The following is a 27,594-nucleotide window of genomic DNA, read 5'->3' as shown; positions in this document are numbered from 1 at the left end:
CTACCGGTCAGGAAGTGATGTCATCGTACCGCGCTATTTTATTGGGGGAAGTCGCTGCTTCACTACTGTGTAAACAGCGATGTAGGCCACATACGGTTGAACTGTCCTTTCTGTTAGTGTAAAGAAGTTTAAATACACATTTAATCCCTGGGATATCTTAATATATGAAAGATATTATATAAAAATATTTAGTTTCAACAGCAAGTCTATTTTCTGCATTTCTGCTGCAGTGCATGAAAGAAATCTGCCAACACGACTCCTCTGGGTTCAGTTCTAATAAATAAACATGTTCCGATGGCTTAGACTGTCCTGTAAATATAAAGCAGAAACTTTTTGTTAATTTACAGAAAATGCTCCATCCGTCCATTATCTTCTGCTTATCCTCCATGGGGCAGGTCTTCAGTACATGATCAACTATCAGAGCTGTGTTATTAATTTCTTATTGTTTTATTATCAAACCGTGGACTAATATGTCCTATTGTGCTATTTAGTTAAGTCCAAAGGCTTTTGGAAAAAAACACACATTCTGTAAATTTATTTAATTTTGGAAAAAACAACAACATTTAATGTTAGGGCTTGTGTGTAATACTTTGCAGTCAATAATTCCCTGAGGTGTAGAACCATGAGTTTTGTGATTGCTTAAGTCAGTAAAAGGTCATCCAAAATCATTTTTTGTCTTTATAATAATGAAAACATCTTCACCACACAGTTTGTAGGCAGTGCAAATATATTAGAGTAAAACACAGTTCAGATTGTGTATATTTACACCTAAGTGATTAAATATATATGCTTTTGTCTCCATGCACCATAATGTTGTGTTTTCCACCCATCCAGCTACACCAGTACTGCTTCATCATAGCAAGGCACCTGGGAGAAACAGAAGGGAAAAAGTCATATTTTCTAGGTTAAGAAGAGCAATCATTAATTTCAATACTGTCACTGTATTGCCCAATCAAAAGTCTTAATACCTCTCCCCTACTTTCATTATGTGCCTGTATAGCAGAGTTTACTGTGGAAGAAGTGGGTGATAAAGATGAACAAACAAAAATGAAAAGGTGGCACTAAAAAGCTAAGAGAGAAGACAAAACTACAAAAAGATGCAGCAAAATGTGTCTAATTAAGTGACTTGTTATCTGTCGTGGCTGCTACATCGTCAACAGTAGTAACAGCAACAACTAGTAACAAGTGCTCACAGGCTGAAGAAGCTACTGCTGCTAGTGCTGCTAGTGCCCTGTGTGGAGAAGTGCAGCAGTCCTAACTGCTATGGGCTTGAAGTCGGCCTCTAGTGTTGTATGTCACATTCCTATTGAGTTGGGACGATCGTGGCTCAAGAGTTGGGAGTTTGCCTTGTAATCCGAAGGTTGCTGGTTCGAGCCCCGGCTTGGACAGTCTCGGTCGTTGTGTCCTTGGGCGAGACACTTCACCCATTGCCTGCTGGTGGTGGTCAGAGGGCCCGGTGGTACCAGTGTCTGGCAGCCTCGCCTCTGTCAGTGCGCCCCAGGGTGGCTGTGGCTACACTGTAGCTTGCCATCACCAGTGAATGGGTGGATGACTGGATGTGTAAAGTGCTTTGGGGTCCTTAGGGACTAGTAAAGCGCTATACAAATACAGGCCATTTACCATTTTCCTGATGAAGGCTCTTTGGGTCCTGTTGATGTTGTACAGGTCTAGGCATTCCAGGATCCAGGTGTGGGACATTGAGTCATAGGCCTTCTTGTAATCAAGCCAGGCAGTGCACAGGTTGGCCAGCCTTGTCTGACTGCTCGGTCTACCAGTAGCTGGTGTTTTGCGCCTCTGGTATTTTTGCCCATCCCTTTCTGTGCCCCACTCATGTATTGACACATGTGTCTGTTCATCTTAGCCGCTATGATGCCTGACAGGAGCTTCCATGTGCTGCTGAGACAGGTTATTGGTTGGTAGCTGGATGGGACTGGTCCCTTCCCGGGAAGAAGCTGTTCTTTAGTCTGTTGGTTTTGCACCTGATGGATCTGAACCTTTTTCCAGAAGGCAGGATGTTGAACAGGTGGTGGTTAGGATGGAGGTGGTCCTTTATAATTGCTCTGGCTCTGGAGAGACATCTTGAGCTGGAAATTAAGTCCAGGTAGGAGAGTGTACAGCCAATCACCTTCTCTACAGTTCTTATGACCCTCTGTAGTCTCTTCTTGTCAGCTGTTGTGCAACCAGCGTACCACACAGTTGGCACAGTAGGACACTAGGAGGTCAGACTGCAGCCTGTACCATCTCAGAACCCCCAAGAAATGGAGGCGCTGCTGGGCTTTCTTCACCAGGACTGATGTGTATGTGGTCCAAGATAGGTCCTCGGATATGTGGGTGCCGAGGAACTTAATAGAGGATACCCTCTCCACATAGTCACTTTTATGGAGAGGGGAGGGGCATCCGTTCTTGTTTCGTTGGTGTTTAGGGTGAGGTCATTGTAGTTGGCCTGTTCTACAGTTATGCTCTGTCCAGGTCCTTGACAGATCATTGTGCTGTAGCTCTGTCACACTTTACTGTACTTAGCACAATAATTACAGTGGCTGCTGCACTTTAGCTGTTTATTCTATTAATAGAATTGTGTGTTTCTAAGAAATGTTCTCTGTAAGAAACAAATTACTCCAATGAAAAGTTCATTCTTGTAACTGTAACCCTTGAAAAACCATCATTAGAGAAGCTTCGTGGGGGCTGCTGCAGAGATGAAGGTTTGACGTGTTTCAGTGGCTGTTGCAGTGTGTTGTGTCAGGTTGGCTGTGATACACAGACTGTTGTCTCTGAACTGTCTCCACAAACTGTTTTTTGTCTGTTTTATTCTGTCTTTTAAACATTATCAGACAGTTTGCAGAGACAGACACTTCAGTGGGAAACTTAACCAAAGTATTTGGATAACTAAGAATATTTGATCAAACGTGGTTACCTCGGTAACTTACCTGTGTTTGTCTTATCCAGAACAACCCTGAATTTTGTAAATGAATCTGAATAAGTATGTAAATGTGCAGAGCCTTACCTGTTTTCAGTGTGTCATTTGATCCAAACATATTGGGTAACAGTGCACAGCTCATGAATAAGATATTGGTTCTTCAGTGTCGCCACAGACTGAAGACGTTTCACATTCACGAGGGTACATCGTCACTACTTCACTCTTTTATATTACCAGAAGTACTTCAGTAGCTGCTGTCACAGCTCCATGGATAGCATGTAATGTGACCGGCGCTGGAGTTCCCATCCTGACTAACCATTGGCCTTCTATTACAATAGAGCGCTCCATGCTGCAGTCCTAAAGTAAAGCGAAGCGATGACCAACTGCAGTGATGATGATGATGAGCAGAAAGATGACAGCTCAGGACAGCCCAGAATGAAATCAAAGAGGAGAAGTAAAGGAGGAAAGCATGTGTGCTTCCCTCCGGACGAACAGCTAGTGTCCAGCTTTGCTGAGCATGGGAATGCTGAGAAACTGGGTAAGCTGCTGTTTAAGTGTCATGGATGACGTTCAGTGATGGTGGAAGTGTAGTTTCACTTCTATACCTGATTTAAGCTCTTAACATCTCATTAAAAATGTCCACTACATGTTATTTTAGCATCTTAACATCTAAAGGACGTGATCAATCCATGATTTCACTAAAAGAAGTAAATTAAAGAATTCTATATATTTTATATTTATATTTGAGATTTTGAATCAACAATTTGAACGTATTTATTAAAAAGATGCACCTTACATCATGTTAGCAAGTTACACTTATTCTGTCCTTGAAAAAGCATCAAACATGCAGCAGAAAAGCTGAACTAAAATCCACTCAATGTATTATTTATAACAATCATTTTAGGGATTATAACATGTATTATAAAAATAATTTGAGGGTGTCAGGCTCTGGAGAGACTCGGAGGCAGACCGTCACTTGAGTTCACAATTTATTTCCACAATACAGACACCAGGTGCGAATATATACAGGTGAGGAGGAGGGGGCACAGGAAGAGGGTCTCCGGAGAACACAGGCACGGAAGGGAAAGGGGCTATGTACAAGATCCTTGCAGCGGCTCAGGTTGGCTTAGACTCCGGCTAGCTCACCCAGTGGTGGTCCCAGGCCGGCGAGAATCTGGCACAGAGAGAAGAACAGGTAAGTCGCAGCACAAAAGAAACTCGAGACGAAGGCTTGATTTGCAGTGACACTGACGAGTGTTACTCAATAATCCAGCGAAGAAGCTTTCTCAGCCGCCGCCTTAAGTGAGCGTGGTGATGAGCTGATGAGTCGCAGGTGTTTGAGCCAGGGGCTGGAGTCGTCATGACTCCGCCCCGTAGAGCGCAGTGCACAGGAGGGGAGAGAGAGAGACGCAACATACTTGTAGCCATACAGGGACCGCCGAGGAGGCACAGGGTCATGACAGTACCCCCCCCTCAACGGGAGCCTCTCGGCGACCCACCAGGCTTACCCGGATGCCGCCGGTGAAACTCGCGGAGCAGACCAGGAGCCAGAACCGCCGACCGGGGCACCCAGGAACGTTCCTCCGGCCCGTAGCCCTCCCAGTCCACCAGGTACTGAACGCCCCTCCCCCGCCGCCGAGAGTCCATGACGCGGGTGATGTCAAACACTTCCTGCCCATCCACGAGCCGGGCGGGCGGAGGGGGCCTGGAAGGAGGGCACAATGGGCTGGAGAGCACGGGTTTGACCTGGGAGACATGAAAAACATTGTGGATACGCATGTTGCGAGGCAGCTTTAGACGAACTGACACAGGGTTGACTAGGGCCTCGATCTCGAATGGACCGATGAATGCTGGGGAAAGTTTCTTTGACTCAGCACGAATGGGAACAAAGCGCGAGGAGAGCCATACCTTCTGCCCAACCGTATAGGCCGGTGCAGGGATCCGGCGGCGGTCGGCGAGCACCTTGTTGCGTTCCGCCGTCCGTAGTAGAGCGGCTTGGGTGGACCGCCAGGCCCGGCGGCACCTGCGGAAATGATGTTGTACTGAAGGTACGGTATGCTCACCTTCCACGGCTGGGAACAGGGGTGGTTGGTAGCCTAGTGAAGCTTCGAACGGCGATAGTCCCGTGGCAGAAGAGGTCAGGCAGTTGTGGGCGTACTCGATCCAGGGCAGTTGCTCGCTCCAAGTGGTCTGGTTGTGAGAGACTACACAGCGGAGTGCTGCTTCGAGCTCTTGGTTGGTACGCTCAGTCTGTCCATTGCTCTGAGGGTGGAAGCCCGAAGAGAGACTGACCTTGGCGCCGATCTGTGTGCAGAAGTCCTTCCAAGCCCGAGAGGTGAATTGGGGCCCGCGGTCAGAGACGATGTCCATAGGGATGCCGTGAAGCCGGAAGACGTGGGTGGTGAGCAGCCGGGCGGTCTCCAGGGCCGTAGGAAGCTTCGGGAGGGCGATGAAATGAGCTGCCTTAGAAAAACGATCAACGACAGTTAGGATGGTGGTGTTACCTGATGACGGTGGAAGCCCCGTAATGAAGTCCAGGGCTATGTGGGACCAAGGCCGCCCTGGCGAGGGGAGCGGTTGGAGAAGCCCGGCGGGTGGTTGGCTGGAACGTTTGTTCCGGGCGCATGTGGCACATGCTCCAACGTACTCCCTGGCGTCCTTGTCCAAGGAGGGCCACCAGAAGAATCGCCGGAGGAAGGTGATGGTGCGGCGGGCTCCGGGATGACAAGTGAACCGGGCAGTGTGACCCCAGTGCAGCACTTGGGCGCGGACGGCCGCAGGGACGAACAACCGACCAGGGGGCCCCGTGCCCGGGTCGGGATCAGTTTCCTGGGCCTCTCGCACGAGAGCTTCGATCTCCCACGTGACTGCTCCAATAACACAGGTAGCTGGTAGAATCGGTTCAGGATCAGGGTCCCCCTCCGTACTGGAGAACTGACGGGAGAGTGCATCGGGCTTCACGTTGCGGGACCCAGGCCTGTAGGTGATGGAAAAATTGAATCTTGTGAAGAAGAGGGCCCACCTGGCTTGCCGGGAGTTTAAGCGTTTGGCGGACCGGATGTACTCAAGGTTCTTGTGGTCGGTCCACACGATGAACGGGTGTTCTGCACCTTCGAGCCAGTGCCTCCACTCCTCCAGAGCCAGTTTGACCGCCAGCAACTCCCGATCACCGATGCCGTAGTTCTGTTCTGCAGGTGAGAGACGATGAGAGAAGAACGCACAGGGATGGAGTGTACCTTGGAATCGTTGTGACAGAACAGCTCCCACTCCAGTGTCTGAAGCATCTACCTCCACCACGAACGGTTGCCTGAGGTCGGGTTGACGGAGGATGGGGGCGGTAGCGAACCTCTCCTTTAGCAGGGAAAAGGCCTCCTGGGCCGAGGGATCCCACTGAAAAGGAACTTTGGGAGAGGTAAGTTTTGTGAGAGGTGAAGCGATCTTACTGTAGTCCTTTATGAAGCGTCGGTAGAAGTTGGCGAATCCTAGGAACCGTTGGAGTTGCTGGCGGTTCGGTGGTTGGGGCCAGTCCACCACAGCCCGGACCTTTTCAGGGTCAGGTTCGAGATCCCCACGAGAGATGATATAGCCAAGGAAGGCCACCGTGTCCACATGAAATTCACATTTCTCTGCCTTAACAAACAGTCGGTTCTCCAGGAGGCGCTGCAGGACCCTCCTCACGTGACTCTCGTGCTCAGCCTGAGACTTAGAAAAAATGAGAATATCATCAAGGTAAACAAAAGCACATCGATTAATAAAATCCCTCAAAACATCGTTAACTAGAGCCTGGAAGACCGCGGGCGCGTTGGTTAAGCCAAAGGGCATGACGAGATACTCAAAGTGTCCGATATGTGTGTTGAAGGCGGTCTTCCACTCATCTCCTTCACGGATTCTCACCAGGTGGTATGCGTTTCGCAGGTCTAGTTTGCTGAACACTGTGGCCCCCTGGAGCAGTTCGAACGCAGAGTTCAGGAGGGGAAGAGGGTATTTGTTTTTCACTGTGATCTTGTTGAGGCCGCGGTAATCAATACACGGCCGGAGTGTTTTGTCTTTCTTGTCAACAAAGAAGAAACCCGCCCCCACTGGAGAAGACGACGGGCGGATTATCCCAGCTGCCAGAGAGTCATTGATGTATCTTTCCATGGTTTCCCTTTCGGGCTGTGTGAGGCTGTAGAGACGGCCAGAGGGCAGGGGAGCCCCAGGGAGAAGATCGATGGCGCAGTCATAGGGCCGGTGTGGTGGAAGCGAGCCCGCCTGATCCTTACTAAAAACGGCTGCGAGGTCATGATAGACGGAAGGAACTGCAGATAACTCTGGCGCCTTTGAAGATCTCACGGGGATGGAAGGAGGGACAGACGGCGAGGCGGCCCGCAGGCAGGTCATGTGGCAGTCTGTACTCCACCCCATGATTTGCTCCTTCTTCCAGTCAATGTGGGGGTTGTGTAGTGAAAGCCAAGGATAACCTAGTATGAGCGGGGTCACAGGTGCTCTAAACACACAGAAGCAAATGTTCTCAACGTGGTTACCGGACAGAGTGAGTGTGACAGGTAAGGTGATGTGTGTGATGTCTGGCAGCCGGTGGCCGGACAGGGCGGACACGCGTAGAGGATGAGGCAGTGGCCGTGTGTCAATGCAGAACTTGGAGACCAGCGACGCATCAATGAAATTCTGTTCGGCACCGGAGTCAATTAACACAGAGAGGGAATGGGACATCGACCGGAGGGTGAGTTTCGCAGACAGCAAGAGACGGGGAAGAGGTTTGTTGCCGGACAGGTCGCCCACCAGTACCCCCTCCATTACTGGCGGGCGCCTCCTTTTGCCAGCGCCGGGCAGGCAGAGATGTAATGCCCCTTGCGGCCGCAATACAAACACTCACCCGCGGAGAACCGGCGTTGACGTTCCGCAGGAGTGAGTCGAGAGCGTCCCAGCTGCATGGGCACCTCCTCCTCGGTTCCGGAGGCTCTAGCCTCCCGTGCGTCGGGCTGGGGGTCCCGAGAAGCCAGCGGCTCGCGAAACGGCTGTCTTCGTGAGCTCTGGCGCGCCCGCAGGCGATCATCCACCTGAATACACAGGGACATTAAAGCGTTGAGAGAAGCAGGTAGCTCACGCAACATTATCTCATCCTTGAGTTCTTCGCGGATATTATTTAACAGAGTGGTCTTCAGAGCCTCAGGTCCCCACTTGGTCTGTGCCGCCAGGGTCCAGAAATCAACAGAAAAGTCAGCCATGCTTCGCTTACCTTGCTTCAGATTAATTAAACGATAGCCGGCAGCCTCCGTACTCGAGCCTTTGTCAAACACCGACTTGAAACGAGACAGGAAGTCATCGTAAGACATTCCGGGGCAAGCCTGCAGCTGGGCCTGGGCCCAGGCCAGGGCCCGATCTCGTAGTAGCTGGGTGATGTAAGCAATCTTAACTCCGTCAGTAACAAACACATGCGGTAATAGTTGGAACTGCATGGAACACTGCAACAGAAATCCCGCACATTTTCCCATCTCCCCAGAAAAGGCCTCAGGTGAAGGCAAAAGCTTATCCAGCGACACCGCGGAAGCTACTGGAGCTAACGCGCTAGCAGCCGGAGTAGCAGTGGCTGCAGTAGTGACGGCAGGAGCGTGTGTTACCTGGGGAGGGGCTGCAGGAAGCGGGTTGTCGGCCAGAGGAATCCGCTGGGCGAAAGCCTGAGTCAGCGACGCCACTTCTCCACTAAGCCTTACTAGCATTTGTTCGTGTCGGTGCAGAAGCTCCTCCAGGGACATGGGGGCTGTCGCGGCCGAGGCTGGGTCTGCCGAGTCCATAACGATGGCTGGATTATTCTGTCAGGCTCTGGAGAGACTCGGAGGCAGACCGTCACTTGAGTTCACAATTTATTTCCACAATACAGACACCAGGTGCGAATATATACAGGTGAGGAGGAGGGGGCACAGGAAGAGGGTCTCCGGAGAACACAGGCACGGAAGGGAAAGGGGCTATGTACAAGATCCTTGCAGCGGCTCAGGTTGGCTTAGACTCCGGCTAGCTCACCCAGTGGTGGTCCCAGGCCGGCGAGAATCTGGCACAGAGAGAAGAACAGGTAAGTCGCAGCACAAAAGAAACTCGAGACGAAGGCTTGATTTGCAGTGACACTGACGAGTGTTACTCAATAATCCAGCGAAGAAGCTTTCTCAGCCGCCGCCTTAAGTGAGCGTGGTGATGAGCTGATGAGTCGCAGGTGTTTGAGCCAGGGGCTGGAGTCGTCATGACTCCGCCCCGTAGAGCGCAGTGCACAGGAGGGGAGAGAGAGAGACGCAACATACTTGTAGCCATACAGGGACCGCCGAGGAGGCACAGGGTCATGACAGAGGGATTTTGCAGGAAAATAATATTTGAATATTTTCCTACATGCCTCTGTTTGCTCCCGTGAAGAAAAGCATTAGTAATACCTGTTTTTCCCTTTATTTATCATTATTTTTAACCCATTTTAATGGGGACTTTCTGTGTTTATGTTCCTCCATATTTCCCCTGGACTCCATGCAGTAGTTTTGACTGACCTATACTTGGTGCATCCAGATTAGGGGTTTCCACGGGGATTACCTGTGCACACTCAGACCTCAGTGAAGAACCAAATGTTGTCTTTAAGTCATCAACAGGATGTGTTGTCTCTCACGTCAGCTGGACACACACACACACACACACACACACACACACTTACCTTAAGTACTTTTGAATGGTTGCTTTTGCTCACTGAATGCAGAGACATTAAAGCAGTGAATGAGCAGATTCTCCTGTTTCAGCTGACAGCAGACTCACCTTCACAGAGGTGTCGCTGGCCTATCAGGACAGCTGCAGCAGACATCAGGTGCATCCCAGGGAGCGCATCCTGCAGCAGCTCCAGGTATGCAGCCTCACGTCAGCTCCTGATGGATTCAGTCAAATGCAGCAGACACGTGTCTTTGTTGGTTCTGTTGTTACACTCTTGTGTGTCTGTTTTCATCTTTGAATCTAGCAGAGGACTGTCTGTCTGTTTTATTCTATTCTATTGTTTTTCTTGATTTTTGCTGCTCTTAACTTTAACTGCCCACTTTCTGCCGTGACCAAACAAATTCCTCACATGTGGGACTAATAAAGGTTTATCTTATCTTATCTTATCTTATCTTTGACACCCCAGCTCCTGGTCAAGCCCTGCAGACACTCTAAAGCAGCGGTCCCCAACCTTTTTTGCGCCATGGACCGGTTTATGCCTGACAATATTTTTACGAACCGGCTTTTAAGGTGTCGCGGATAAATACAACAAAATAAAACTAGTACTGGTACAGAAAAAATAAGATTTATTCATAACACACGTGAAAAGACCCAGGAAAACCGAGTTAACGATAAAAACGATAACAAAATAATGCTGAAAACCGATAAAAACCCTGAAAACCATACATTTCACACCTGAGCCTCAACTCTCGCGGCCCGGTACCAAACGACTCACGGACCGGTACCGGTCCGAGGCCCGGGGGTTGGGGACCGGTGCTCTAAAGTGTCAGTGAAGCCAGCGTGCCCTGTAATATACTTGTGTTGGAGGCCCAGGATCAACCAAAGATGGAATTATTTTCTCATTAACGAGTGGCCTTATACACTAATGAACAACATCATACTGACTTGAGAAATCAAAAACTGATTTCAATATCGACTCAGTATATCATGTGTGAATGAGAGCCAGAAAACCAGTCGACACATTTAAATGAATTACTGTCGTTTGGTTACGCAAAGATTTTTGTCCCAGATTTCAAAATCAGTTTGTTTAACAGCAGTTTGACAGAAATCAAATTTTAGCTCTTCTGGAGGTTTTAATTAAATTGCACTCAAATGAGTTTTATTCTTCCAGGTTACTAAGAATGGTTGGAAATCTACGTGTATGCAGACTTCTACCAGGTTGCTAGGAGATATATATTTAGAGATTACATGTAAAAAAAAATACAACCAGCACTCAGTGCAAACCTCTGTGCAATATTTACTTTAAAGGGAATAGTGTTGTATTTTATATACATTCAATTTGTTTTTGTCTTTTTGAATGTTCTTTAAGAAGCTGGTGGTGCAGTCACACATTTATCAGTAAACTTCACAGAAGGCAGGTGTGAAGTGTAAAAGTGAGAAGACAGGTCGTATGTATGTCGTGGAAATATTCAGAGGTAAACTACAATGTGATCATTTCCTAAACGTTGCAAAGGTGAGAGTTTGTCCTTATTTTGGTCCAGAGTGATGTGATAGTTAGAATCCCCGTACATCCTGTATGTGTTTATGTTGTCAGCCGCCCAGGGGGAAGTCATATTTACAGTGATTTCTTTCCTTTACGATCCTCACAGTGAACTCTGTGAGTGACATGTTGTGATGTGTGTTAAAACTGTTGGCTGCATTAAACAAAATGAGTAGTTTTCAGAAACAAGTGCAGTTCCTGCATCTCTTCAGTATGAACATATTTGTACATGAACCTGAACAACATTAGAAAACATTTGAATTCAAAGCTCGGCCACAGAGCCGCGTATCTTAAACCAACAAAGTGAAAGATTGCTTTAAAAGCAGCGTGTGTAACCTTGTTCTTCTATGCAACATCAGCAGTTCTGCTGATAAAATAAGCGTAGCATGCAATGATATTACGGCTCTGCAGAAAGGATCAATATCAACTGTGACCTGGTACAGTTCAAGCCTCAGACGCTGTCACAGCCATTTCATCCAAACAAAGGCACTCTCAGGTATGATGTCAGAGCATCGTATCCATGCTCTCTGCAACTCAGTCTGTGCACACACATACTGAAGTCCTGCGCTTAATTGAAATGATTTGGTTCCATCAACCTCAATCAGGCTTATTGCGACACAGCACTAACAGCATCTCCACTCTAAACAGGAGGCTAAGAGCAGGTTAGAAGCTAGGCAGCGCTCAAGCTAGTATGAATGCAAGTAATTAACACCTGTAAACAAAACATGCACAGGTGGAAAGAGTGTACGGCACCGTGTCTAAGTTAATACCGAAGGAAAAGACATTGACAGTAGTACATGTACTACCAACAGTCATTCTAACAGTGATGGTTCTGCGAGTGATAGAAATCCCATCCCAGAGGTTTTTAAGGTGGCAATAATTAAACCATGACTTGATCCTGCTGTCTTGGCTAATCATAGACCGCTCTCTAACCTCTCTTTTATTTCAGAAACTCTTGAAAAAGCAGTTTGCCTGTTATAGACGGGTCCACAGTGCACCTCTGGCATCTTAGAAGCACACAGTGGGGGGAACAGTCTGTCATTTCTAGTTTCATTTTAGTGGATGGAGAGAGAATATCAACCAAAAACACTTTACATAACAGTTAGAATTATAGAAATGGGATTTGCATGTCATTACATGAAGTAAATATTTAGTCCCCTAGCAAAGTATGAGTGAGTACTTGGTGGAGAAACCCTTACATGCACAGCTGTAAGACTTTCCTTGTAGTTGGCAACAGATTTGCACACGAACCTCTCAGGAGGGATTTTACAGAAACAAACGTAAAGTGTTTTTATTTTGGATTTTTGTTGATATCGATCCATTAAAATCCAACTGCCATAAAATTTAGAGACTGTTTATTTGTTGTGCGCTAACAGATAAATTCAGCAGGGATATAATAAGCATTGACCCAACTTTAAACTCTTACTGGACAGTGACTCGGTGCTGACATTTAGAAAAAAATCGACTTGATCCTGTTGTTGTGAGAAAAGCTGCTTAACCCATAAACGCCTTTGTGAAATGAGGTCGTTTGAAACACCAGTGAACTGTGAGATTTGGTTGGACAGTGGAGACTGTGTGCTTGCTGTCACACACTGGTTGCATGCACCGTGTCATGACAGCAGGGAGTGTTTGTTTCATCGTGTTGTGAACAACAGTTCAAACAGAGCAGTTTTGTGTTGACGATGTTGTTACTGTAACCCTAAACTGTGCGACAGGACAGGCCCCTGACAGCCTCCTGTGTTCCTGTGGGTGCTGTGCGAGTACACAATGACAACAACACGCACATTTAGCAGCAGTGTACACATGGTACTAACTTCCACGCTGACATCAGCCTGTAGTCGCTCTCTCTTATCAGGAATACAGTAGCGTGGAAAACATCAGCACATCCCACCAGTGTAATCCTCTTTGAAACACTGCTACTGATAAAGGTTATGTATTCAAAGATATAATACATAAAATTGGCCTCTTTTACAATAATTCCTATAATTGAAATAAAAAAACATCAGTCAGAAGGAAAAAGTAAACACTCCTGATCCAGGAGCTTCCAGACCGGGTGCCAGAGCTTCAGCCTCCTGCTGTGTCTGGCAGATGTTTTGAACATATCTCTAAATTATTAAAAATAAATCATCCTACAGGGAAGATGATCTACACATGGCATAGATTTCAAAAGAATGTCAATTTGTCCAGGATAGGCTGTTCCAGCACCAAGAGCAGATATTTGATGCAAATAATAAAAAAAGTCTCTAAAAGTTATTTTTTCAACTGTTACCGTCGTCACAGATCTGACCTGCTTGGGAGGGATGGCAACACAAGCCCAAATATGTTTAGTGACAATGGAAGCAGCACGGTTCCCAGGTGAGTAAGGAGCAAAGGAAAAGACTTCATTTGGGGGAAGTCTGAGGAGTTTGCACCGAGATGACCGACCGGCTGGGAAACAAACTCAGGTTAGGATTGGACAGACTCACAGCAAGAAGGGGACGGTTTGAGGAGTGGGCCATACTTAGGACGAAATGATCTCCAATAAGGAAATACATATTCTTTCTCAGTGAAGATGACACCTGTTGGAATAATGTCTGTCATTCATTAAAGGTGTGAGAGTGCATCTTTCTACAAGATGAAGATGTTAAGCACTCCTCTCCAAAAGGAGTGCTTAACAACCTCTAGCGAAGCGGATGGCACAACACAGAAGAGCTACCTCGTCAGGCCAGGACTCTGCAGTCTATTTACACCTACAGGCCAGTGGACACTCTTTCAATGATGAGGATGTACACATCCTGGACAGGGAGGAACACTGGTTTGAGTGCCGAGTCAAGGAGGCCCTTTACGTGAAAAGGGAAAGACCATCTCTGAATCGAGGAGGGGGCCTAAGGGTACATCTTTCGCCATCTTACAATGCTGTGATTGCAGCCATTCCCCAACTCTCTGTGAATGGTACTCATGGCCATTGATCAGTGGTCTTTGATCAGTGGGTTTTGGTCAGTGATTGTTGATCAATGGTCATGGGAATTTGCATAATTATGATTAAGGAACTGACCTCACAGCCCATTGTTCCTTCAGTGGGCTGGTTTCAGTCATTATGCAAATGTACTCTTTATAAGGTTGAAACCTGCAGTCAGCTGAGACTGAAGAAGTCACTTGGATGAGTGACGAAACGTTTCTCCCACAAAACGCTACGTCCAGATGAACAGAATCAACTTTTGGAGATTTACTTTCCTGGATGATTGAGAATGCATCAAGACATGTTAAGCACTCCACCAAGTCCAAATCTGATATAATCAAATTAGATGCCACTAACATTAGTGTGGAGCAGCAGCAGCTGTAGTGTCAGACTGAGTGGTTCAGATCATCAAAGAGGCTCTAAATGAATATAGAAAGCAGTGTTTACTAATCTGCTGGGTTTGGCAGGTGCGCCGCATGCTAACCCAAGTTTGTGATAACATAGATTTAAAAACTGACATCGTTCAAATCTCAGTGACTAAAAGGTCAGAGGTCGCTCATCTGGGATTTTCAAATGAACACCACATGTGCAAAAGTCTGGGAGAAGTTCAAATGTCAGTCACCTTGTCTTCAAGGTCAGGGGTCAAGGTTTTTCAAAATCCAAGAACTCGAGAATTAGGCTACTTTCAAAATCCACTCCACAGATGCAGCTACTGAAAGTGAGTTTGAGTTCTGAGTCTGAACTCAAGGTCGGAGGTCAGATTTGTGAAAATCACTAGCACTGGCTGCTGCTAGTATTTAAGAAAAATAACTTCTCCCTGCTGTGACTCAAATATCCAATCCTGGATCAGACACAGGTCAGGTGATGACGACACTGGGCCAATACATGTAAGCAGCCTATTACATTTACCTCTGTGTCAAGTCGGCATCGGGCAGCAGCGATTGCTAGCAGCAGAGCTAATGCAGCATTCTGGACCCACTGTACGGTAACGCTCAGTGTTCAGAGCTTTTATTTGTGTGTCAGCCGCAGTTTTTAATAACTACGTGGTCAGGTGATGTGACACAGCTGTGTGCTCCTCACTCTTGTAACACTTGTTAGGAAGCGTTTGGTCAGAAGCTCGGTGCTGTGTGTGAGAGCAGTCTGCAGTAAAGACGTTCACACTGACTCAGTTGGTTAATCTTGTTGCCATTATGATTTTTGAATACATCTCATTCTGACTGCCTGCGACTAAACTAAATATTAAAGAAGCAAAAACATCTGTATTTGAATTCCATGCACATCATCGTGCACACACATCACAGTCGCTCACGCAGGCATTAAAAGTGTTTCCGTTCTTAGCGACACTTCTCTCTGCCTTCAGTAAGATAAAGTCTCACTTTCTGTCTCAGCCACACTTGAAACACAGTGCGCCATTTATAATTCATTTTATGTACATACTCACTTTACTTGGACCAAGCCATGTTAAAGCACGCTGCTCTCCACCCACCCAGCCCCCCGGCACAAATTTCACTCGAGATCAAGGGGAATTATTTGTGGAAAATTAGAGACTTAGTAGCACTTACGTTAAGCATACAGCCGCCGTATTATCTCTGAGGTGCTAATGAAGCGGGTTACAATAGAAACGAATGTAGGTGGTCCTCCTCAAATAATAAAATATGTATGGCTAAGCATTAGCTAAGAGGGGCAATATTTAGACCAAAAAGGCTGCGTGCGAACGAATCCATAATCAGACGATGCAAATGGAAAGGACAAATGCCTAAAGAGCAAATTTATTAAATTAGGTCTTTTAAGTCGAGAGGCGATTCCCCCGAGGACCAGCGCTGAAGACTATTTAAAGCCTTTTTTATTGCACCCTCGGGGCCTGCGTGCTCCTTTGAAATGCTCTAAGTGGATAAAACAGTACTGCTGTCGGAGTGGTAAACAAGAATAAACTGTCAGATTTCACTGTACAAACTCAAGTGTCGGATATGTCATTCACTCAGTGTAATTAGGAAGGCGGTCCTGACTGTGGATCCACTGCAATGATTTAAAGTAGAACAAGACCTCAGGAACCAATGCAGTCGGTGCATGAATTCATTGATTAGCTATAGACGGTGGTGGTGCTGTAGCTCCGGCAGTAGAGCAGGTCATCTACTGATTGTATGAACTCTAGACCAGTGCTGCTTGTAATGCATTCCAAAGTAACGTAATCACATTTTTCAGCAATGTAGTAATATAAGACGTGACAGTTAAAGTGTGCTCCTGTACATTTGGGTTGTTTGCGTGCAGGAGGAGGTCTAAAAACACTCATGGGATAGAGCTTTGAGTGGATGCATGGAGCAGTAGCCTAAGGTTTATAATGTTAACTAGTCATGTGATTTAGGTCATTTTGCAGTGCAACCCCAAAGTAATGTAACAAGTAGTGTACAGAATTACAAGTAATTAAGTAATCTACTTAATATTCTTTATAGTAAAAACATTTTTCCTGACTCACTGCAGTTAGGGGCGCAGCTGCTTGGACGATCTAAGACCACAGCTGACGTCTCTCAGGTGCTGGATCTCTTGGATACAGCAGACTCGGAGAACCACAGCTGGAGCGTCTGAGCCGGACCTTGAAGCTGTGTCTCTGCTGGAGCTTTTTCAGTTTCAGTCCAATGATATGTATTTATTTATTAGTCTGTATCTGTGCAGCGTCTGCTTCAGGTTACTCCTGCGTCTTGATAACAGTCAGGCTAACGTGATGATTCAGCCCTGTGTCCTCACTCAGCTGTCCAGCATCAGTCAGAATGAAAGGATGTCACAGGTTTAAAGAAAACTCCACTTTTTCTTGTTTATTTACCTTTTCTTAGTTCTTCGTGTAAATATTGATTCATTTTTTGTAAATTCCAGACTAACGCTTTATTAAATCATTACCTTTGATCACATCATTCATTTCAGAACAATCAGCAGTTTTCATTCACTTCATGAAGTCACAATAATTATTCCCCCAGAACTGTTAAACACGTTGTCCTGGTATTCTTCCTTTCAAACTCTTCTTATTTCTTCCAGTTTCCAGAGAAAAGTTTTTTTCTGCCACTTCCAGGCTCAAAGGGACGTATTTTCCAACCACGTAAACACAAAGGGATTCTAGATTAAGCGAGCTTTAACAGAACAGTTTGTATTCTTTTCAGCATGTTTGGAGAGTAAGCTTGAAATTAGTTGCATGTTGGCAAATCTTCTAATGAATAGCTTAGTGGTTGTTTCCCTTGCAGATTATTCAGTTGAGTGGACTGAAGAGAAATCAATTACTCCAACTTAACTTTCATTATTTATCCCATAGTTAAAGAAAAAAAGATGACATGACAGCGTGCCTCTCCTAAATTCAGGGTCAGATTCAATTCCCAGAAATGTTATTTTCCCAGGATAAATCCCTGTGAGGAAGGAGGGAGGAGGGGGTGAGGAGTGGGGGAGAAGAGCGAATCCCTCCAGAAATGAAAAGACAAGGGAAAATCTGTTTTTACAGACCACCGCTGCTTTCTCAGCTCTTTTGATTAGCATTAATGCTGCACTGCGGAAGTCTGCCGGCACAACTGTTATAGCTCCTCACACACGCCACGCCACGCACACACACACACGCACACACAGCTATATCTCTCAGTGCCTGTGTCATTCTAAGTGAGGATTTTTTTTCTTCTCTTAAATTAAATGCACGCTGATTGTTATTGCACCCCCCCCCCCCCCCCGTGTGTGTGGAGTAGACGGCAGCAAGGTAAATGTCACTAAGTAAGTGCCACAGTATTTTGCTGGGCGGTAGTTCGCAGGTTTCACGTGCAAAATAAAAGCGAGGGGGGTTTGGGGAGGGGGCGTCTGAGCGCGCGGGCTTATCGGGAGGGGGGCCGGACATATGTCGCTGCTCTCATTACGGGCCGAGGCGGCGATAACGGGGCACTTAGCGCTACACTTGAAACGCTGTCGAGCCGCGGCCACGGTGGAAAAACGCTGCTGCTAACACAGGTCTGTCACTCACGCAGCCTGACACACCCCGACTTTATTTCACGTCCCACTGTAGTTTGGCTCTAACGCTGCGTGGGAACGTGGAGTAGGATACACGCGTGTCTGCGTGCTAAACAGTCTATTTTACTTTCTCTGCAGCTAATTGAATTGGGAGCAGTTGCAGTTAAACTGAATGGCACGTGTGATGCACTGTTGGTAGTGGCCTATTAGGGTGAATTGAATTTGCACGCTCGGGTGGCTGCACATGTAATATGAGTGCTTTTGGAGGGGGGGGGGCTCCTCACTGAAATGACCACGTTTTAAAACGTAATCTGTGTGCGCCTTACATCAGTGATCGACTCATCGAGAGGCTTTGGTTTTAATGTTGAAACCCAATCAGTGCAATATTCTCCTCTTTGCTTTCTTCACATATTTCATCCAAACCAAATGAAGGAGATGCCCAGCGCTCACTGTCACGGCCTTTAGTGTGTCCAACAAAGCTGCATGAGCAGAGAGGGGTGGGTTCAGCGTGTGTGTGTGTGTGTGTGTGTGACTGCTGTCAGTCCACTGGCTGTGTGTGGACTTCATCCTCCTGAAGAAGGCAGTGTGTGTGTGTGTGTGGTCCAGCCGCTCTGTGGGCCACACTGGTGCTGCTGCCAGTGTTAAAAACAACAAGTGTCCACTTTACGTTTCACTCTCGGTGAACTCCACCCGGCTTCCTTCCACGTTCCCGCCCACTTGTCAACCAGTCAGCATTCAGCTGATGCACAGCATCATCCACATCCCAGTTTCACTGTTTTTACTTGTCATATGGAAGTTAGCACAGGGTCAACATTGCAATGAAATGTATTTGACAAGCTAGAAGACATGTCACTCAGCAGTACAGTACAGTAAATATATAGTAAAAAACATCCGTGACATGCAGTGGGGACTTTGGAGCACTGTATGGGAGTGATGGCTGAAAAAAAGCCTCTCGTATGCTGTAAATATGTATGCAGATAGACACGATTATCATAGCATAAATTATGCATAAGTAATGTTTGATGATGACCCTGTCTGCTGAACAAGTGAAGGACATTTTGGTTTTTGTACCTGGAGTCTCGTCTTTCTGCCCACTGACACAGTGTCAGGGTTTCAAGCACAGAGGGAATATACATGAAGATAAACACACCTTTGGTCGTTTCTCCAGGTCACAGTCAGTGTTTCACTCCTGGTGTGTCACATATCTGCACAAGTTTATATATATTTACATATCTAGTTTCTTGTTTTCAGCCCACATCTCTATGGCCAAGTCTCTTTGTGTGTGTGTGTGTGTGTGTGTGTGTGTGTGTTTTGTAGATTTATGTTTCATTTAACAGCAAAATGTCACTAAATCAAATCAATAGGTTCAGGTTTCCCCAGCTCCCAGAATCCCTCGATAAAGGCTTTCTTCCGACACATTTTCAGGATTCACAAATATTTTCCAACTGTCCACTTTTTATCTGACCCATCCCCTCGTCTGAAATCCATCTGCGCCCCACTGTTTTTTCCAAGATGCAAAGAAGACGGCAGCGAGCCGATGTCGTCACGTCGTGTGAAACAAAGTGAGCCTGAAAATTCAGCTGAGAGTTAAATGAACAAAACACCAAACGGCACAGATCAGAGCGCTGAGCACTGACGTGTCACACACACACACACTCGCCCTCCGATGTGTACATTATTTTTGACATCAGCCATTTAACAGGACAGTATATTTTACACAAAATGGCATTAATTAAGTCACTAATTGCACGCTATCATGTATTTCAGAACGTCTGTGCATGAACAAAGGCAACAACCCAGGGAAATACTGTGAAAGTCAATTAGAATTTTATGTACGTTTTTAGATCTCTGGGTTTTTTTAAATGATAAATGAAGTTACTAATTTTGTCTGTGCTCTTTCTAGACACTGCAGCTTTAATTGCTAATTGTTAACAGCGAATGAATACATTTGCATATTAATTAGTTCCCAATTTACATTTTTAATTTGCTGCCTTCAAAGGGTGTGAGATAAAAGGTCGTGTTATTTTAAATAATTTATTCTTTATTGCAGGAAACATGCTGAAAGGAAAATGTGGGGGTGAGGTTTAACCCCTCAAAGCTCAGGAATACATGTTAAAAATACACACAAGTACATATGTATTTATTTATATTTGTGCAGCTTAATTAAAGGCGCTGAGAAGAAGAACAGCGTGCTCAGAGTGTGTGTGATATTTGGAGAGGTGGCTGTGGACCCGAGAGCAGTGAGAGCACCAGAGATGACTCCTGTACAAGTCAAGTTAGGAACCCCCCCCATCCCTCCACCCACCATCATTTTCTGCTGCCTGTGTGTGTGTGTGTGTGTGTGTGTGTGTGTGTGTGTGTGTGTGTGTGTGTGTGTGTGTGTGTGTGTGTGTGTAAGAGAGAGAGAGTGTGAGGGAGGGAAAGCTTTTCTTTTTATCACTGCGTTTTGTCCTCTCTCCCTCCTGACACATCATTTGCTTTGGCAGCCGATGCCGTCGCTCTCCATCTTTCACCACGAGGCAGAGAGAGGGAAACGAACAAGTTCAGAAATTCATTAAGATGAAAAACAGCTGCCGCTGTACTCTGTGTGAGGAGGATGTGCAGTGTGTGTTGGGAACATGGACACAGAGTCAGCGTTCTCCACGTGTTGGCTTGGTGCCACTAAAGAAAGGAAAAAGCAAAAGAACGACTTTTTGTTTTGTGACAAATTCAAAAAGTCACAGGTGATTTAAATATGTGCATAAAAATGAGCAATAAGGCTGACCTGTCCTCGTGCTCCGACGCTTCTGGATTCTCCAAAAATGGACTCACAGCACAGAAACCTGTTACCCAGTCAGTGAATCACATGGTAATCAATAACTGGCAGAGGCGTCACCTGTCGGCAGGTGAACAAGTGGTGGAATGTGTTGGGAAAAAAACTATTTATTTTCATATAAATGCAAATGATTAAGAATAACGATCAGACTGATAACCTGAGTGAGCTGTCAGCGGCGACATGCTGGGATCGTTCATGGAGTGGGTTTAGATGGTGACTGGTAGGGAGAGAAGAATCCACCAATCAGATCTGAGATCGGATTAACCAGTCTGGGGGTAAACGAGCTCATCCTAGGCCCCCAAACTGAACCTGGCGTTCACTATTTTCAGGCTCGTGTAAATGCACAAATATTGCAGTCGTGTTCATTATTTATTACTCTGCCTATAAAACCTGTAGCAAATATCCCCCCCCCCTCCCCCCGAAAATTTTAATTAAAAAAAAAATACTAATAATTTGTTTTATTTCCTTCGATGAGCAGAGCCAATCACACTTCAGTCTCTGCTGCCACGGCGATGGTCAATGACAAATGTTTCTGCATGAAGGTAAATCAAACCAACCTGAGCTGTGAACAAAAACAGAACGTCTGATAGAGCATGGAAGAATATTTGAATAATATCATTATTATAACAGCTCTGGAATATTAAAGTCCAGACTAGTAAATACTCATATTTAAAGTGACTTAATGTACAAAATAGTTTTATTTAAAAAATCCCTCAAAAACATCAAACAAATCAGTGAAAAGGAGCAGCTGTAAGTAGCTACAGTTTTTATGGGACAAGGTTTATAACCTGTAATCCAAGTTTAAGGTGAAAGACAGAAATAGGAGACAGTAACATATAAATACATAAGAATCCAGATGTTTTGGCTCATGCATAAAGAACCACACAGCATATGTACTCTGTAGCTGCCGGTCTTTTCTTTCTCAGATTTTTTCTCGATGCCTTTTTACCTTCATTGTTGGCTGCAGGCAGCAAAAAAAACAACCAACATGTGAGTGATGGGGGAGGGGTCATTTTATTATTTTAATATTATCAAAGGACCCTAATCTTTGTCCAAAAAATAAGATTCTTAAAATGGATAAAAGCGCTTGAGAAAAATGTCAAACACGCCCATGAATCCTGTTGGTTTGGTGTTTCTAATATTTATATAATACTACAACTCAGGCACCTCTTGCTCAGTAAGATCCTCTTCTACCAGAACAGCACATGCAGCACATACATGTGTGTATAATATTAGTATGTATGTGTATGTAAACACGTTTGTTCTTGAGTGTGAGCGTCTCAGTTAAGATAATTCCAGGGATAAATTCAACCACCTCTACAATTACACATCAGCCTCTCGCACACACAAACAGTGCCGTTTATGTCCCATTGATCTGTCTAATTCCTTCAACGGGAGCACATTATGGCCGTCGTCCTTTGTCTCCCTCCTTGCTCTCTTCTGTGCGGCAGTAGAGGCGAGCGAGGAAAGCCTTCCAAGTCCTTTTGTGCTCCACGTGTCTCTTTGAACAATGAATCGTATTTAGCAACGAGGCGCCGCTTGGAAAAGAGAAGAAGGTGGCAATTCAGCGAGCCAGCAGAGATGAGTCGACGCAGAGAGGGGGGGTTAGTCAGGAAGCCTTTGACTGACACGTGGGTATGAGAGAGGTGACAGGGCCTGGGCAAGGCTTTACGGGGCCTTGAGCACAACTGGGCACCCCGCACTGCAATTTGCTTTTTGTTGATGAAAAGAGAGAAACTAATCAGCTAAACACTGGGCTCTGTGCAGCCTCCTTCCAGTTAACAGTACAAATGAGCTGACGGAGCCGAAGACGATGCACGTTTTTAATTTGCTCACTTTTGGGGCCCCCTGGTGGATGTGGGGCCATCATTAAAGCCTCCACTATGTAATATTTTCTGCTGATATTCATTTTGCCCAAATGAGACATTTTTAAAGCAAAAATAAACAAAGGAAGGTGAGCTATCTGCCAGGAAATAATCAGACCGACATGTGACTGATACAAACCATCTCTGGTCTTTGAAACAACAGTGTGGTATACATTACCCTGTTTGCAGCTGGAACGACCTCCTGTGAGTGATGTTCATCAATCCACAGTCGCTGTTCCTTTTCCTTGTTTTGCTTGTCAGTGCAAAAATAAAAAAAAGTGTGTTTTCCACTCGCTGCACAAATCTGCCACCTCCAGTGATTGATGCAGTCAAATTAGATGTATGTGGAACACTGGCTCTGAAAATGAACACATCAACTGATGACCAGCTGTTTCTAATTATTATACACTGGTTAATTAGGACGCTGTGTCACCATCAACGGTGGCGGTAAACTGTGTGAAATTCATAATTCATACTGTGGCATCCAATAAGCCCTCCCCGCTCACACCAGCATAGCGTGGCATGGATGGCGAGGCCGTACGGGAAAAGGCCGGGGAGGGTGGAGGGTGCGCTGCCGGTGCCAGATCTGTGTGTGTGTGTGTGTGTGTGTGTGTGTCTGTGTGTCTGTGTGTGTGTGCATGCCTGCGTGTGTTTGCACATTCTTTCTCACGTCTCCAGCTTCTTCTTCCTCTCTGTGTCTGTCAGCAGGGCGTGCATGTAGGTGGCAGCTTGGAGTGTCTGGATCTCAAAGGTAAGATGAGCACCTCACTCTGTCATTATTAAGCATGACTGTGACTTCATGATACACCCAGTCATTTTGTAATGTTTACACATAGAAATGCATTTCTGCAATCTGCTGACCAAACAATCCAGTTTACCAAAAGCTGGACTCTTTGAGGTGATTAGTTCTATATGGTTTTCAAACCAACATCAGATTCAAACACTAAACAGAGATGATGTGTAATTCAGAGACCGTTGGTATGCATGTTTAGGGTCAGAGGTAGGGTTAGGGTGGTTTGCCCACGTTAGAAGCACTATGGTTTGTCACACATCTAGCCCTGTGTATACCAAATCTGTTAGCTAGAACCTGACGTTTCAAAGACCAGTACCTGATGTTTTGATATTTCAGCCAACAGTTTTTCCAGACACACAAACTATAAACAGGTTAGCCTAAGGTCTGATATGTGCAGTTATTTACATGTACATTCTGTGCGACTTAGCTCCGACTGGCTGGTTTCTATACTTGTGACATTCCCACACACGTGACGCTAACAGGCGAGCTGCAGAGCACTCTGCAGGCTGAAGCATGTTTCTCTCCTCTCTTCTTCACTTTTTACCTTTCCATTAGAAATGCAGAAACACACAGAGAAGCAAAGAGCCAATATCAGCCTGTGGATGATTCAGTCAGATTGCTCCAAATGATGGCCAACATACAGAGAGTGCATGTTAAAGACAGCAGCTTCCTGTTTCTCAAATACTTTTCAGCATGGTGACAAAATGCAACTGAACCTAAATCCTGGTGCGCTGGTAAAGATGTTAAAATGTTCACCTGAGCTCAGTTCAGATCTGGTCTCCAAGCTTTGCTTGTAGCACCAAGATAGAGCTGAAAGTCCTCCAAACCTTGGTCATGATCTTAATGCTGTTATCCTGAAATAATGCTAAATATAGCATTTGATTTATAATAATAGACGTAAATTAATCCTGGTTCATTCTTAGCCTTGAACCCAAACCGCTTTGCAGTGCAGTTTATATGCTGACACTGTGGGAACAAACAGACAAAGATGAAATAAATGGATGTTAACTAAACCCTAACCGTGGCTGGGTTGTCTGTTTCCTGGTGGAGAGGCTAAGCTTGACCTAACCTAACACAAATATCAAATCATTATCATAAACTGAATTTAAACACAATCTAGTCCCATTGATTAAAGCACAGTTTAGCTCTAAATGAAACTAATCCACATCCAGAAGAGTCCGAGTCTCCCCTCAGTCTGTAGGCTGGTGATTTGACTGCATATAACTGGCTGAAGTTTTACTGGACACTCTTCTCCTGTTAGAGGTCTTTAAATGTGCTAACATGGAGAGCGGGAGCCACATCTGCATACAGCAGCAGTGTAAACTTGTGCGTGATGCCATGATGGGCGTCACTGTCGTCATGCACTGATGACATCTGACTGCGGGTGCTGCTGCCTTATTATCTTTCCGACGCAGGGCGGATTAGAAAAAATGGGATTTCAGATGGCTCTCCCTTCAACCCCACACGCCCTCTGCCATCGCTCAGTTAGGTGATTATTGTTAAAACAGAGGGGAAAAATCATTTTGGAAATAATTATGATAGTAATTATCGTTTCCCCTTCTTGGCCAGGGAGATAAGAATGAACCCAGGAGATAGAGCAAAGGGGGAGAGACTAAGAGTCTTAAAAGTCACATGAATTTGCCTGATCAGTCACAGCTTAATGTGGAGTGTGACTTCTGAGCAGGCTGGAGTGACTTCCTACAGTAATCAGATTACAAAGTGGTAACATCAAACCTACAATGGCCTAAAGAGCTCAACGCTCTGAAAATTAAGAAAACACCTTTATTAATTTGACAACACGTGCTGCAGTTACACATGACACACGTGCTGAAACCTGTAGCGACACAGTAACAGTGGAACAGTTTCTGTGTTCATCAGGTTTGAACTGATGGAGACGTTTTCTTAGTGTGCTGTCCTCTATATTTGCCTGTTTTCTTGAACTGTATTGAATATGGGCCTTGATAATCCCAACAAACACTAAGAAACAGGGATTAGTGACAAAAACCAGAAAAGCACTTTTCTAAATGTAAACCCTCATATTTCATATTTCAGTGTAAAATATGGTATCTGTATTAATTCATTAATATTGTAAGTGGAATTAATGACTGACCTGAGATCAGTTACATTTGTGCATACAGTCACAAATCACACATGCTTAGGCTACGAATGCAAAGCAGAGATTTTATGTTTTCATTTAAAACTAAAATCCCAGCCACGTGTACAGCGGTCCCTCGCTATGACATGGTTTTTACAGCGCATTGTGTTCTGCGTCCTGTTTGGCTGTAGACCACTGTCAATCAATCTCGTGCTGTGTCTCCTGTACAGTACAGAATGTGTTCAGCTTGTCAAATTTACACAAATCTTCGATCCTAGCAGTGTGACTCTGAAGTGCTGTACTGTATGTTTGTAAGTTTTCTCCCCAACAAAGACAACAATGTCGACGAAACATCGCCACCTGCGGGTGCCTTTGGTTTCATTCTATAACACTGGACTTATTTTTCTACGAAAGTTTGAACTTTGAGACTTTAAACAGAGAGAAAAGTGAAAATGTTCATGCCTGTCTGAGAGAACTGTATAAAGTGTGTAGTGAGGGGTTTGACAGCCTTAAAACATCTATGATAATTAAAGTTGGCTACTTAGCCGATGTCACCTATCGCGGGTTATTTGTAGAACGTAACTCCCGCGATAAACGAGGGACCGCTGTAAACGCAAAACACAAATGCTGTCAAGAACATGCCAAACCAACAGGTGGCGATATAATCCTAACTGTGTAGAAATGCTGGCCAGTCAGAATTCAGAGTAAATCAGAGTAAACAAAGATGGCGCAGAGAAGCAGTCTGACAGTAACTAGCTGTGTCCCAAAACGTAGGCCGCATCCTTCGGAGGACCCGGCCTTCGCGGTCTACGTGGGCCGGGTCCTCCGAAGACCGAGAAGACCAGAAGTGCGAGGCTGTGAAATTGGACGGTCTAGCCTTCAGATCTGCGTCACCGCTGTCTCAGTGGAGTCTAATAAACTCGGCCGTCTGCTCCTTGCTATCTGAAATATAACAGGACACTGGAGTAAACTCTCGACCATCTCACACTTCTGTTTAATCAGTTTTCTGTTTGACGTTTATTCAGCTGTGTGAAAACCAAGGAGGAACCCACCTGATGGATTAATAAAGTTTTATTTTATCTAATCTAATCTAATAACTTTAATCTCAGCCAAACCGATTTACTCACCAGCAGATATTTGAAGTTTACATACCCACATTCTCGCCTGAAAATATGTTAAAAGTTTATTTTGTGACCCAGAAAGAGGAATAAGAGTAATATTAAAACTTAGTAGCTGCCGCCATTGTTGGAAACTGGAATGGGCTGAGCCCCACTATGAATTCTGGGATATGGTGGGCCATGAAGGACACACCCGACCCATCCTTCAAATCTGGAGAAAAGGAGGACGCATTTGTCGGCCAGATTAGGCGGAGTCTACGAATTGGGACAGCCTTCATCGCGTTGCTGTGACGTAATCGGTCTACAAATGCGGCCTCAGGAGGATGCAGCCTACGTTTTGGGACACAGCTACTGTGTGTGTCTGTGTAAGCGTGTAAAAACTGCAGATAGTCAGATTAACAGCAACAGTATTTTATCCGCCATTGTAGAAATTCATGTAACGTAAACAATAACGTGTTGTCCATATTGACATCATGGCTTCACCTAGCTGCTAAACAAATGTTGGCTGCACATCCACGATGTTCCACCACACACAAAGGTGATTGATTGGATGGTGACACAAGACCATTAGCCTACATTGAACTTATGGTCATGTTCAAGAAACCAGTTTGAGACAATCTAAACTTTGTAACATGGGGTGTTTCTTGCTGGAAGCAGCCATTATTACATGGGTACACTGTGGTCATAATGGGATGAATACAGTCAGCAGCAAACTCAGTAAGGCTGTGATTATAAGCAATGTTTCAGCTGAAGTACCAGGGGTCTAAGAATGTGCCAAGAAAATATCCCCATAGCATTACACCAGCACCATTAGCTTATACTGGTACAAGGTGGGTTCATTCTTATACCAAGTTCTAACTGTACTAGAC

At 45.4% G+C, this 27,594-nt stretch overlaps 1 protein-coding gene across 1 annotated transcript in view; it reads left to right on the top strand.

Annotated features, from left to right (window-relative positions):
• Positions 1 to 3,289: 3,289 nt before the first annotated feature.
• Positions 3,290 to 27,594, top strand: part of si:dkey-288a3.2 (protein phosphatase 1 regulatory subunit 37) — an 80,361-nt gene continuing 56,056 nt past the window's right edge. Inside the window, exons 1-3 of the mRNA XM_063497659.1 lie at positions 3,290 to 3,452; positions 9,682 to 9,782; positions 23,425 to 23,470. Coding sequence (XP_063353729.1) covers positions 3,290 to 3,452; positions 9,682 to 9,782; positions 23,425 to 23,470 — 310 coding nt within the window. The remainder of the gene's footprint in view (positions 3,453 to 9,681; positions 9,783 to 23,424; positions 23,471 to 27,594) is intronic.

Source organism: Pelmatolapia mariae, linkage group LG16_19 (assembly GCF_036321145.2).
Source record: "Pelmatolapia mariae isolate MD_Pm_ZW linkage group LG16_19, Pm_UMD_F_2, whole genome shotgun sequence".
Lineage (NCBI taxonomy): Eukaryota > Metazoa > Chordata > Actinopteri > Cichliformes > Cichlidae > Pelmatolapia > Pelmatolapia mariae.
Note: the sequence above shows the minus strand (reverse complement) of the source record. Positions and strands in the feature narration are given on the sequence as shown.